The 12,164-nt window shown below is 61.1% G+C and overlaps 2 protein-coding genes across 4 annotated transcripts; one reads left to right on the top strand and one right to left on the bottom strand.

Moving 5' to 3' along the window:
* Positions 1 to 307: 307 nt before the first annotated feature.
* PSMC5 (proteasome 26S subunit, ATPase 5) lies at positions 308 to 4,209 on the bottom strand. Its single transcript, XM_074892332.1, has 12 exons — positions 4,068 to 4,209; positions 3,505 to 3,576; positions 3,004 to 3,073; positions 2,737 to 2,834; positions 2,298 to 2,354; positions 1,954 to 2,184; positions 1,657 to 1,783; positions 1,295 to 1,485; positions 1,098 to 1,196; positions 891 to 1,001; positions 730 to 816; positions 308 to 421 (listed from the first exon to the last, which is right to left on the bottom strand). The coding sequence occupies exons 1-12, from the start codon at positions 4,104 to 4,106 to the stop codon at positions 368 to 370; spliced, it is 1,236 nt and encodes a 411-aa protein (XP_074748433.1). The 5' UTR covers positions 4,107 to 4,209; the 3' UTR covers positions 308 to 367.
* A 341-nt stretch (positions 4,210 to 4,550) lies between these two features.
* FTSJ3 (FtsJ RNA 2'-O-methyltransferase 3) lies at positions 4,551 to 12,089 on the top strand. 3 transcript variants are annotated; one of them, XM_074892328.1, is made up of 22 exons: positions 4,551 to 4,603; positions 5,503 to 5,629; positions 5,727 to 5,832; positions 6,034 to 6,080; positions 6,272 to 6,351; positions 6,571 to 6,670; positions 6,841 to 7,035; positions 7,115 to 7,230; positions 7,753 to 7,857; positions 8,104 to 8,204; positions 8,279 to 8,359; positions 8,449 to 8,607; positions 8,946 to 9,081; positions 9,190 to 9,395; positions 9,514 to 9,634; positions 9,732 to 9,825; positions 10,080 to 10,224; positions 10,325 to 10,401; positions 10,570 to 10,672; positions 10,804 to 10,987; positions 11,089 to 11,183; positions 11,420 to 12,089. In XM_074892328.1, exons 2-22 carry the CDS (start codon positions 5,563 to 5,565, stop codon positions 11,607 to 11,609), a joined length of 2,508 nt encoding a protein of 835 aa, XP_074748429.1. In that variant the 5' UTR covers positions 4,551 to 4,603; positions 5,503 to 5,562; the 3' UTR covers positions 11,610 to 12,089. The 3 variants fall into 3 exon arrangements, with proteins under 3 accessions (XP_074748429.1, XP_074748431.1, XP_074748430.1); XM_074892330.1 differs by lacking the exon at positions 4,551 to 4,603 and adding an exon at positions 4,778 to 4,945; XM_074892329.1 differs by lacking the exon at positions 4,551 to 4,603 and having other exon boundaries at positions 5,282 to 5,629.
* Positions 12,090 to 12,164: the final 75 nt, after the last annotated feature.

The raw sequence follows: 12,164 nt of genomic DNA, 5'->3' as shown, positions 1-12,164 counted from the left end.
AGGGAGGGGACCACAGCGCTGGGGCTGGGGCCACCACCGCTGAGGTGCCTTAACCCCGCTGGCCCCCTGCCCACAGGCTCCTCGTGGCCTGGCTGGAGCTGCTCTGCCTCTCCGGGCGGTCACAGGCAGAGGGGAGGGGGGCGTTTACATATTCCCAGGGTGTACGGCTCAGGGGTGCCTGCTCTGCCTCTTGTGTAACCATTTTTTGTCTATTTTGGATATTTTCTAATAAAACCAGTTAGCAGCAGCTCTGTGTGTGTGTGTGCTGGAGTCCTGCAGCCCCTCTCCCCAAATCAGGGCCCAGGCGTGGCCATAGCAGCACTTTATTAGAGACAGCGCAGCCCGAGGAGCAGCCCCAGCCTCACCGTTACTTCCACAGCTTCTTGATGGACATGTTCTTCTCGCTGTCCTTCTGCATCACCTGGGCAGGGAGAAGCAGACCCTTGGTTCCCATTGGGGTGCTAACAACCCCCAAAACCCCCCGCCCAGGACCAAGCTTCAGCCCTGCCCAGGGAAGGCACTGCAGCCTCCATCACCTCCCCAGCCTCTTCCACATCACTCACATGGTGACAACCCCCTTAACACCATTGTTTGTCCCCAGAGCTGCCCCCCACACCCCCACTTCAAGCATGGCAGCTCCCAGCAGTTTGTGCCCCCACACCAAGGAGCTGGTGGTGGAGGAATCCATCAGCAACGCCCCCTGCCCTTCACCTCCCCCGTGGCACTTACCTTGGCAACAGCCATTTCAAAGTCTTCCTGCGTGACATGCACCCGCCTCTCCCTCAGCGCATACATGCCGGCTTCTGTGCACACTCCCTGCGAGGGACAGGGACATCACCCACTGCTGGCCCTCTGTCAGCCCCAGAGCCACCGCAGGGCCCCCAGCTCACCTTCACTTCAGCGCCCGACGCCCCCGGCATCAGCTCCGCGATCTTCCGCAGGTTGATGCCCCGCGTCAGGTTCATTTTCCGGGAGTGGATCTTGAGGATGTCCAGGCGAGCCTGGAGGAGAGAGGCAAGAAAGTGGCGGTTGGAATTGCTCCCAGCCAGGGCTGGGGACAGCAGAGGACCAAGGGAGAGCCAGGGCACCCCACCTACCTCCTCGTTGGGAGGGGGAAACTCGATCTTCCTGTCGATGCGGCCAGGGCGCAGCAGAGCCGAGTCCAGGATGTCAATCCGGTTTGTGGCCATGATCACCTGCACGGGGAGAACTGTCCCCACTCCAGGCACCCCACTGCCACCACAGGGGTGGCGGGACCCTGCCCCAGGCCCAGGCAGGGCTGGCACCCTCCTACCTTGATGTTCTTGGTGGCCTCAAAGCCGTCAAGCTGGTTGAGGAGCTCCAGCATCGTGCGCTGCACCTCGCTGTCCCCACCAGAGCCACCCTCCAGGCGGGAGGAGCCGATGGAGTCGATCTCGTCCATGAAGATGATGGAGGGAGCGTGTTCCCGGGCCATCACAAACAGCTCCCGCACCATGCGGGCACCTGTGGGGAGCAGAGGGCTGAGGCCTGGCACCGCACACAGCTCAGCACAGCCACAGCGCTTCCATCTGCTCCGGACACCATGTGAGAGGCCAGTCCTGAGGCCACCCAGCACCACCAGAGCCCTGGTCGGGGCTCTGGCACAAGCAGCTGCCTCCCCCCACACCCTTTTACCTTCGCCGATGAACTTCTGCACCAGCTCGGAGCCTGAGACGCGGATGAAGGTGCAGTCGGTGTGGTGGGCCACAGCCCTGGCCAGCAAGGTTTTGCCTGTGCCGGGGGGTCCATAGAGCAACACGCCCTGCAACAGCCACATGGACGCCTCAGCACCCCTGTCCGTGCCTGCACAGGCAGCTGCACCCCGACAGGAGACATGGGGAGCACCCAGGGGTGACACAGGCAGCATCACAGTGGCACCACAGAACCCCCAAATGCTGACTCCGACCACAGACTCACAGCAGCAGCACTTGCCTTGGGCTGGGCGATCCCCAGTGCCTCAAAAAGCTCCGGGTGCTTGACCGGTAGCTCGATCACTTCCTTGATCTCCTTTATCTGCTTGTCCAAGCCCCCGATCATCTCGTAAGTGGAATCTGGAACCTTCTCCACCATCATCAGGGACACAAGAGGGTCCACTTTGTTGGGCAGGATCTTGTGCAGCGTGTAGCTGTCGTTGCGCAGGGCCACGCGGCAGTTCGGGGTCACCTGCAGCAAGAGCAGAAGAGAGCTCAGCACCCCTGCAGCAGGGATGGGGCAGGCAGCACCAGGCTGCCCGGAGGGAGCAGTCACGTCCCTTCCCACAGCCCCAGCGCACTCACATCGTTAATGTCGATGTTCTTGTCCACGTCCACCACAAACTTCCCCTCCGGATGTACCTGGAAAGCAGCAGTTGCCACCATGAGAATTATTTCCCTGTGAGGTCCCATCGTGTGCCCAATACCCACACCAGCTGCTCGGAGTAGGAAGAAGGAGCCAGAGAGCTCAGCCACCACCAGACACCCCGCGGCCCCTCCTGCCCCCAGGAAGCCCTAAGCCAGGTGCCTCCCACCCACCTGGGGAAGGTTTGGGCCCAGAAGAGCTGCTGTAACATGCTCCTCTGCAGAAAGAACTCTCACCTTGTGTGTTTGTTACACCTGCCCAGAGCTCATGCTCACACTTGCTCCAACCCCCATGGGCCAAAGGGAGGATCTGCCAGACCCCACCCTGCTCACCCCTGCCCCAGCCCCGGTTGCCCTTCAGGACAGCTCAGCGTCATACCTTGACAAGCACTTTTTTCTTGTCCATGGCTCTCACCACTTCTCCCACGTAGGAGCCCTGTTCTTGCAGCAGCTGCAGCTCCTCCCGTAGCAGGCGCACTGCAGAGAGGGAGACGTCAGCGCCAGAGACAGGCACCCGTGCCCTGACCCCCTGCCCACGACGGATGGGCAGCACTTGCCACAGTGGCTGGCAACTGGGCCAGGAGCCACCAGCCCAGCAGGCAGGACCAGCCCCAGAGCGAGGAAAATGAGAGGAGCTGAGCTGTACCTTTAGCGTTCAACTCATTTCTCTGCGCTTGCAGGCGCCGCAGGTTCTGGCTCTTCTCGTTCACGATGAGCTGTTGGGAAAAAAACTCTGCTGAGGCCTCAGCATCCCATGCAGCGCTTACATGAACGCAGCGAGGGCACCAGCACAACGGCCTTTGTGGGACAGGGACCTGGAAGGGGACAGCCCCTCCCAGCAGGACACGGCCAGCCAAACGCCACAACCAAGGTCTGGGCAACACACACGCAGCAGCACTGACTGCTCACAGGACTGAGATTCATCTCGTACACCCCCACCACCCAAAGGTTGGATTCTGCTTGCAGATACCACCCTGGGGCAGTGCTTCCTCCCGAACAGGGCACCTACAGCACAGGAAAAGCTGTGGGTGCTCTTGAGGCAAGCGCAGGCATAGGGTAACAGCCACGCAGTCTCAACTGGAACCACAGCAATGCCATTCTGGGGCAAGCCAGCTGGGCATCTCCTGCGCAGCTGGGACTGGCTCACCTGCAGCTCCTCGATCTTGGACAGGTAATACTGCCGGAGCCCTGTGCCGCCTTTCCCATCATCCATCTCCATCTGCGAGAGAGCAGAGCTCAGCAGCACTGGCCTCAGCCCCAAGGGCCTCCCCATTCCACCTGGAGCCTCGAAATCCACCTCTACCCCCAGTCAACCTTCGTGCGGGCCCTCCAGTCCCCACTGCCCCCTCCAGCCTCCTTGGGTCACGTCCTGGGTCCCCGCTGTCCCTCCCACCCATCTTCTGCCTCCCCGGGCCGGTGCCCAACAGCACCCCCCAAGCTCCCGTTCCCCTGCGAGTTTCGCCACCCCCACCCACACACCGCATCCCACTCCTCCCCACCCCTCCTAGAGCTTCGTCCCGCATCCCCCAAGGCCTGACCCAGGGCCCGGTCGACCCCCGCCACCTCGGGGAGGCTGAGGCAAGACCCGCCGAGTCACGGCGCCCGCCAGGCCCCGACCAGATCCGCTCCCAGCAGAGCCCCGCGGCAGACACGGCGCGGCCCGAGCACCCCCCCGGCCGGCGACCGCACCCCGCTCCGGCCCGCCCGCACCTGCTCGGGCCCGTCCACCGCCATCTTCTCCGCCGGCATCGGGACCCCGGCGCCGCTCCTGCCGGCACTAAAGATGGCCGCCACCCTTCTTCCGCTGCCCGCCCCCGCGCGCCGGGCGTGATGACGTCACTTCCGCCCCCCGCCGCGCCATCACGACACGGGCGCCGGAGGACCCCCCTCGCCCCCCGCCGCGGAGGGCGCATGCGCAGTGCGGCGCCAGCCCAGTAGGGATGCGCATGCGCAATTTGGGCTCGCTTCGGTTGGGGCCTTGCTGCCATCTTGGTACGGTCAAAGGTGATTTTTCCGTATCACGAAGCACCAGAGGGGCACGGACAGGCCGCAGACGCTTCTACAAGGGGTTTCGTTATCGTTCCCCTTCTTCCGACCGCGGCAGCTGTCCTGAATACGGCGGCGGGGACGCGCCACTCCCAAGATGGCGGCGACGGCGAGTGGAAGCGGAAGTTGGGCGGCTCGCGCGGGTCACGCCGGGAAGGTGGTGAGGGCACGCGGCGGCAGCGGGACCGGGACTGGGTCGTGTGTGTGATGGGGGCAGCGGCGCGGCTGGGCCTGGGCTGGGGAAGGGGGCGCTGGGGGGTCAGGGCCGAGGGGACCCCGGGCTGGGGTAGGTCAGAAGGTTTCGGGGGAACAGCGGGGCCGGGATGCGCCTCGGGGGGACACGGCGGCTGGGGAACACTGAGGGGACGCTGGATTTGGTCTGTGGAGGTCGCGGGGGACACCGGGCCGTCCCTCCGCTCCGCTGCAGTGTGAGCCAGCAGTGTGCCCAGGCGGCTAAGAAGGCCAATGCCATCGTGGCTTGTATCAGAAATAGCGTGGCCAGCAGGGACAGGGAAGCGATCTTGCCCCTGGACTCGGCACTGGTGAGGCCGCACCTCGGTGAGTGGGTTCAGTTTTGGGCCCCTCACTCCAAAAAGGCCATTGAATGACTCGAGCGTGTCCAGAGAAGGGCAACGGAGCTGGTGCAGGGTCTGGAGCACAGGTCTGATGGGGAGCGGCTGAGGGAACTGGGGGGGGTTTAGTCTGGAGAAGAGGAGGCCGAGGGGAGACCTCATGGCCCTCTCCAACTCCCTGAAAGGAGGGTGCAGAGAGGGGGGATGAGCCTCTTTAGCCAAGTAATAAGTGATAGGACAAGAGGGAATGGCCTCAAGTCGCGCCAGGGAAGGTTTAGTCTAGATATTTGGAAGCATTTCTTTGCAGAAGGGGTTGTTGGGTGTTGGAATGGGCTGCCCAGGGAGGTGGTGGAGTCCCCATCCCTGGAGGGGTTGAAGAGTCGGGTTGACATAGCACTTAGGGATCTGGTGTAGTTGGGATCTATCAGTGCTAGGTTAACGGTTGGACTAGATGATCTTCAAGGTCCCTTCCAACCTAGATGATTCTGTGATTCTGCGCCCGAGCTCACCCCGTCTGTTCCCCTCAGGTCCGTGCCGGTGGCTGACAGCAGGTCCCAACTCCGCGGAGGGCCCCACCCGGCGCTGCCATGGGCAAGAAAAGCAAATTGGGCAAGAGCCGGCGGGACAAGTTCTACCACCTGGCCAAGGAGACGGGTGAGGGGCTTGCCTGCTTGCTGCGGGGCACGGGGGGCTGCAGTCCTGGTGACCCATAACCCCGGTAATCCATAACCTGCGGCTCTTCCTCCCACAGGCTTTCGCTCCCGCTCCTCCTTCAAGCTTCTGCAGCTCAATAGGAAGTTCCAGTTCCTGCAGAAGGCCCGGGCGCTGCTGGACCTGTGTGCAGCCCCTGGCGGGTGGTGAGTGGTGTGAGGGCCCCAAGTCACAGCCTGGTGCCACCAGCTGCCCTGGGACACTGTAATAAAGTGACTTGTGTGTTTTCTGTTGTTGTGTTTCTGCCCTCAGTGCCAAAGCTGATCCCCAACTCCTGGCAGCACAGTTTAAGGCTGGGGGCTCTCCTGGGATCCTGCTGTAGTTTCATTCCTCTCTGTTCTTTCCAGGCTGCAGGTGGCTTCCAAATTCATGCCGGTTTCCAGCTTGATCATTGGTGAGTGATGGCACCTGGCAGGAGCAGACTGGGGGTAGGGACCTCCACCACAGTCCCTGGATGTGGTCAGAGAAAGGGGACCCTGGATTGGGGATCCTGGTAGGAGGAGAGGGCAGGAGGGGAAGCCCTGTGGGATGGGCTGGAGCCCAGTTTTGAGGGGTTGCAGTGTTCATATCTCTTCCTTACACCAGGAGTGGATTTGGTCCCCATCAAGCCCATTCCCAACGTGGTGACGCTGCAGGAGGACATCACCACTGAGAAGTGCCGCCAGGTACAAACCCACCTCCCCTGCCCCGAGCGTCACATGCCAGGCTGGCTCTGAGCGGGTCCATCTGCGATGGGAACAGGCTTCACCCCACCCGCTCAGCTGGGGTTCGCTCCGGGGTGGGATGGAGTCAGGGGGCTGAGCTGAGCTGACGTGGACGGGGGATGCTGCCTCTTGGTTGTTGCAGAGGGGTCAGTGGGACAAAAGCATGTGTGCATCCCTCAGGCCCTGCGCAAGGAGCTGCAGACGTGGAAGGTGGATGTGGTGCTGAACGACGGAGCACCCAACGTGGGAGCCAGCTGGGTGCATGATGCCTACTCCCAAGGTAGGGCCTGCCTGGGGCCAGCGCATGTGGTCTGGCATGTTTTTGGGGGGGGTATGAGGGGCCCATCTCATATCCCAGCAGGGCAGGGTGGCAGTGATGTGCGCTGTGGGACAGGGAGCTGGGCGGTGGGGGCAGTGACGACTGCTGACTGCTCTTCTCCCCTGCTCCAGCCAACCTGACCCTTATGGCCCTGAAACTGGCCTGCGAATTCCTCTGCAAGGGTGGCTGGTTCATCACCAAGGTTTTTCGTTCCCGGGACTACCAGCCGCTCCTCTGGATCTTCCAGCAGTTCTTTCAGAAGGTCCAAGCCACCAAACCCCAAGCCTCCCGCAATGAGTCTGCTGAGATCTTCGTGGTGTGCCAGGGTGAGTGGCTGGGGGGACCTGCAGCCGCTGGAATAGGGTTGGGAAAAACCTACTGATAGCTCCTATTTCTCCATCCCAGGTTATCAGGCTCCAGACAAAATCGACAGCAAGTTCTTTGACCCAAAATATGCTTTCAAGGAGGTGGAGGTTCAGACTAAGTCTGTTAGCGAGCTGATCAGCAAAAAGAAGCCAAAGGTGTGAGCAATGCCAAACATACACTAAAGGGGCATGAGACTGGGGTCAAAGAGATTGTAATAAGCAAAGTTGCTCAGGAAAATGAAAGGTCTGGGAATGCAAAGTGGTGGAAGAGACAGTTTTGGGGAGGTTTACAGCCTTAGAGGGAAGTGCAGTGATAGAGAAACGGTGATACAAGTTGTGAGGCTGGGTATAGATCAGTAAAACCTTCTCTACAACAGCTGGTCACTGGATTTGTGTGTCTTTAGGACATGGGACAGTAAAGGTCATGTCAAGTGGCCTCAGCTGGGCATGGAGCTGACACAAATTTCTATCACTGTCACCTCTCTGAGGCTGAGGTGGGACTGGGAGGCACGGGAGCTGGTGGGTTGGGGCTGGTAACTTGCTCTCATCCCTAAGTCGTGTGGGCACATTTAGTGAACGCTGCAGCAAGACATGAGTTACGTGACATTCATCCTTTTGGGGTGCTGAAGGCGCTTGTATGTGCCCTGCCACCACTCGTACAGCTCTTTTCTCCTGCAGGCAGAAGGCTACGCAGATGGTGACACAACCCTCTACCACCGCTTCACCCTGATGGACTTCCTCAAGGCTCCCAACCCTGTGGACTTCCTCTCCAAGGCCAATGAAGTGAGTGCCTGGAGTGAGGGGGACCTTGGTGGCCCCTGAGATGTCCCGAGGAGCACAGAGCAATGAAAAGAGGGAGCCAGGTGCCCCCAGCAATGGCCCCATTCCTATTCTTGCAAAGGGGAGGCAGGGCAGGAGCCCACCTGGAGTTTAGCCAGTCATTCTCCTTGTGTTTTATAAGTCAATTATTCTTACCAAAGAAAGGAACTTAACATACACGCTTAATTTATTTCCTTGTGCTCCATCCAGATCACACTGGGGGACAGTGAACTGGAGAATCACAGTTCCACCACGGAGGAGCTGCGTCAGTGCTGCAAGGACATCCGCGTGCTGGGACGCAAAGAGCTCAGGTACTGGGGGCAACTGGGACAGGGCGTTGTGTAGGGCCTGGTGGGTGTCTCTAACGGTCTGCCTTCCCGCACAGAGCCCTGCTGAACTGGAGGACGAAGTTGCGGCGTTTTTTGGCCAAAAAGCTGAAAGAGCAGGCAAAGGAGCTGGATATCAAGTAGGAACCACGGGGTTGCCCCAGAGCGGCAGCACGGTGGGATGGGCTTGTCACCAGGAGAGATGGTTTGAGCTCCTTCCTTTTGGCAGCCTGAGCTCTGGTGAAGAGGAGGAAGGCAAAGAGGAGGAGAAGAAGGAGAAGAAAACGTTGCCAAGAGCTGCAGCTGATGAAGTGGGGAAAGAGGAAGAGGAGGAGGTAGAGCTGGCGTTGGCGGAGATGAAGGCCAAGGAGCTGGCGGAGTTAAAGAGGTAAAAAGATTTCACATGAGGAGAGATGGGGGAGCACTGGGGCAGCAGAGCACAGCGGGGCTCATGGGGACAGAGCGGGGTAGTGTCAGAGCCTGTCCCTCTGCTGATGGTGGGGGGGAGTGGTGGGTCTGGGCTCCTCGGGGTTGTCTGCTTGTCCGGGCAGGTGAAGCAACGGTTCCCAGCTGGTGTGGGCACCCACTTGTCCCAGGGTTGGGGACCCCTCAGAGAGGATGACAGTGCTGCTGAAGGAGACCTGGCACAGATGTGGCAGTGGATGAGCTACTGGATGTATGTGTGGGGAGGGGGGCAATGTAGCCTCATTCCTTTGCCTCCTTCAGAAAGAAGAAGAAGATCCTGAAGGAACAGCGGAAGCAGCGTGAGCGTGTGGAGCTGAAGATGGACCTCCCTGGTGTCTCCATCGCCGATGATGGTGACACCAGCATGTTCTCCCTCCGGACTATCCACCGGACCCCGGTGTGTGGGGCAGGGGGAGGCCAGGCTCCCAGAGCCACCGGGGCCAGGACTGTGGTGGCCACACAGCTGACAGACTGTAGCCTGTGACTCATCTCAGTTGCATTGCAGCTGCTGAACGAGGTGACCCGGGGAGACATGGCATCAGCAGACGCCCTTCTGGAGATAGGACCTGGGGATGATGACATTTATGTCTCGGAACAAGAAGAAGAGGACGATGTGTCCCTGGCCAGCGATCTGGACCCAGAGGAGCTGCTTGAGATAGAGGCCCGTCAGCGCCGGCTGGAGCGGGAAAAGCGAGAGCAGGGTGCCAAGAGGTGAGAGCTGGGAGAGGCCTCGCTGGGGCAGAGACTTCCTTTGGAGCAGCTCTGGGGTCCGGCAGCAGGCACACCCCATCCTGGCTGGGGGCACTGATCCTGCTGCTCTTTGTCACAGGGTGAAGTTTAAGCAGAAGGAAGAGGAAGAGGAAGGGGAGGAAGGGGAGAATCCCCTGCTGGTGCCCCTGGAGGAGAAGTCGGTGCTGGAGGAACGGCAGACCAGCCTGTGGTTTGGGAAGGTGAGTCCCACCGGGCTGGAAATGACAGGGCAGCCTCGGCCCCAGCAGCTCCCCAGACCTGCCCTGGCTCCCCTGACCCGCTGCTCCCCATCCCCAGGACGCCTTTGCCGGCATCGAGGATGACGCAGATGAGGACCTGGAGCTGGGGCAGTCACAGATGTTGGCTGAGAGACAGCGCGAGTCTCAGAGAGGTTAGTGGGGGCTGCATCGCTGCGGGGGGCACTGGGGGACAGCGCCACGGCCCGGTCTGGGGCACTGGATCAAACCATGGTGGGGCTGCTGCTCTGAGCAGGACCGGAGGTCTCCAGAGGTTGTTTCCAGCTTGTATCGTTCCACAATTAACAAGCTGGCGTTAGCATAGCATTAATGAGCTGCACCTCTAGACGAGCGATCTGCAGTGGGGTCTGCCTCAACCCTTTCTCACCCAGTGGTTCCTGTTCCCCAGACAAAGCAACAAGGAAAGGGCAGAAGGTGGTACCCCAGGAGGAAGCTGCAGCTGAGCCCCCGCCTGCCGCAGACGCAGGCCCCGACGCTGGCGAAGTGCAGGATGAGCAGAGCAGCGATGATGACAGCAGCAGCGACGAGGAGAGGTGAGGGCTGGGAGGGGGGCGGTCGGGATGTTCTTCCCCAGCTCCACAGTCCTGGCGAGCTGGAGCTGAGGACCCCAGCCCTGACCACTCCCCTCCGCAGGCCACTGACACCGGTGGGGAGGAAGCGGGGCCGTGTCGAGCCAGGTGGCTTCGAGGTGGTGCCCATTGAGAATCCAGGTGAGAAGGCGGGTGCTGTCTGCGCCCATGGGGACCCTGTAAGTCCCTCTTTAGGGACTGGAGGCACGGTCAGGCCATGTTTACCCAGGCTGGCGGGGCTGCTTGCTGCTCCCTGGGTCTCAGCCTGATTGCAGGCAGGCCAAGCTTTAATCTGTCCATATGCTGCAGTGAAAAGAGCCCGCGTCCTGGACGCAGAGGGCCTGGCGCTCGGCTCCGTCATCGCCACCTCCAAAAAAGCCAGACGGGACCTGATTGATGATTCCTTCAACAGGTACTTGCAGCTGTGGTTGCTGGAGGGGGAGCAGCGGTTGGTCCCCCTGCAGGAGACAGGCCAGGGGGGTGGCAGATGTATTGGTGTGGGGACCCCATGTCCCGCTCACAACTCACCCGAGTGCTCCCCAGATATTCCTTCAACGAGGACGAGGGAGAGCTGCCAGAGTGGTTCACAGAGGAGGAGAAGCAGCACCGGCGCAAGCAGATACCCGTGGACCGGCAGACGGTTGAGGCGTATCGGCAGCGCTGGCGGGAAATCAACGCCCGCCCCATCAAGAAGGTGGCAGAGGCCAAGGCCCGCAAGAAGCGGCGGGTGAGTGGGGCTGTGGACGTGACCGGGTGCTCTGACCCCCCTCCCAGGTGCTCTGTCCCCCCTCCCGTCCCCCTTGTCCCTCACCCTCGCTGTCTCCACAGATGCTGAAGAAGATGGAGCAGATGAAGAAGAAAGCAGAGGCCGTGGTGAGCACGGTGGACATCTCGGAGCGGGAGAAGGTGGCCCAGCTGCGGCGGTGAGCTGAGATCCAGATCCCTCGTGTTGTGCTGGGCTGGTTTGCGGTGGCGTGGCCCTGCAGCCACGGCGCGGGGACAGCTCCTGCGTGTGACCCAGGAAAGGCTGGACCCGGTGTAGGCTGAGGGGTGGCAGAGCAAGCGAGGGAGCCTTGTCTTGGGGCACAAAGGCCCAGCAGAGTGCTGGGACCCGATATTGGTCTTTGGCTACATCTCACCTTTTGCCATTCTCGTGCAGCATCTACAAGAAAGCTGGGCTGGCCAAGGAGAAGCGACAGGTCACCTACTTGGTGGCTAAGAAAGGCGTAGGACCCCGGGTGCGCCGTCCTCCCGGCGTCAAGGGCCAGTTCAAGGTCGTCGACAGCCGCCTGAAGAAGGACGTGAGGGCTCAGAAGCGCAAAGAACAGAAGAAAAAACGCCATAAGTGATGTGGGACTGGCTCCGTCCTCAAGCAAGGGACTCAGCTTGGGGCACAGGCAGGGCTGGCTCCTGGCCTCCTGCCGTGGCCTTGGAAGCCAGCATGGGGACAGAGCTGTGACTTAGACACACGTTGCTGTTCTGTGCCTTGATGTGACATTGTCTCCTGTCCTCCGCTGGGGCAGGGAGGGTTTATTTGGCCTCAGCACTGTAGCATCGACCCCCTTCCTGCGCTCGCTGTGTGGCTGCATCTCCCAGTCTCTCGCTGTTGCTGGCTCTGCTGGGAAACTTGCTCTCCAGGGATGTCACGAGCACCCACGCCAGCCCTTGCTGTCCCCAGAGAAGTCGTGGCACAGGGGACGGCTCCCTGGGCCGTACTTGTCACTGAAGTCTCAGGACCGTGGCTGCCGAGCCCTGAGGCAGGCGGGTGTTGGTGACCTGCACAGAGCAGCTCCTCGGTTACAGCAGCATTAAACCCTGGTCTGAGGCAACGCCGGGAGGTGTTGTGTGTCCTGGTGAGGTGAGTGGCCTGCGTGGCCAGCAGCCCTGTCCCCTCCTGCACCGCT

The sequence above is a fragment of the Strix uralensis genome, chromosome 22 (assembly GCF_047716275.1).
Source record: "Strix uralensis isolate ZFMK-TIS-50842 chromosome 22, bStrUra1, whole genome shotgun sequence".
Lineage (NCBI taxonomy): Eukaryota > Metazoa > Chordata > Aves > Strigiformes > Strigidae > Strix > Strix uralensis.
Note: the sequence above shows the minus strand (reverse complement) of the source record. Positions and strands in the feature narration are given on the sequence as shown.

Bases quoted from the DNA above. Each gene is read 5' to 3' on its own strand.
- PSMC5 (XM_074892332.1), bottom strand. From the start codon at position 4,106: ATGCCGGCGGAGAAGATGGCGGTGGACGGGCCCGAGCAG. The intron at 2,185-2,297 runs GTGAGTGCGCTG...CTCTTGCTGCAG, and splicing joins AGAACATCGACATTAACGAT to GTGACCCCGAACTGCCGCGT. The intron at 422-729 runs GTAAGTGCCACG...CTCCCTGCCCAG, and splicing joins TTGAAATGGCTGTTGCCAAG to GTGATGCAGAAGGACAGCGA.
- FTSJ3 (XM_074892328.1), top strand. From the start codon at position 5,563: ATGGGCAAGAAAAGCAAATTGGGCAAGAGCCGGCGGGACAAGTTCTAC. The intron at 9,396-9,513 runs GTGAGAGCTGGG...TCTTTGTCACAG, and splicing joins CGAGAGCAGGGTGCCAAGAG to GGTGAAGTTTAAGCAGAAGG. The intron at 10,988-11,088 runs GTGAGTGGGGCT...CTGTCTCCACAG, and splicing joins AGGCCCGCAAGAAGCGGCGG to ATGCTGAAGAAGATGGAGCA.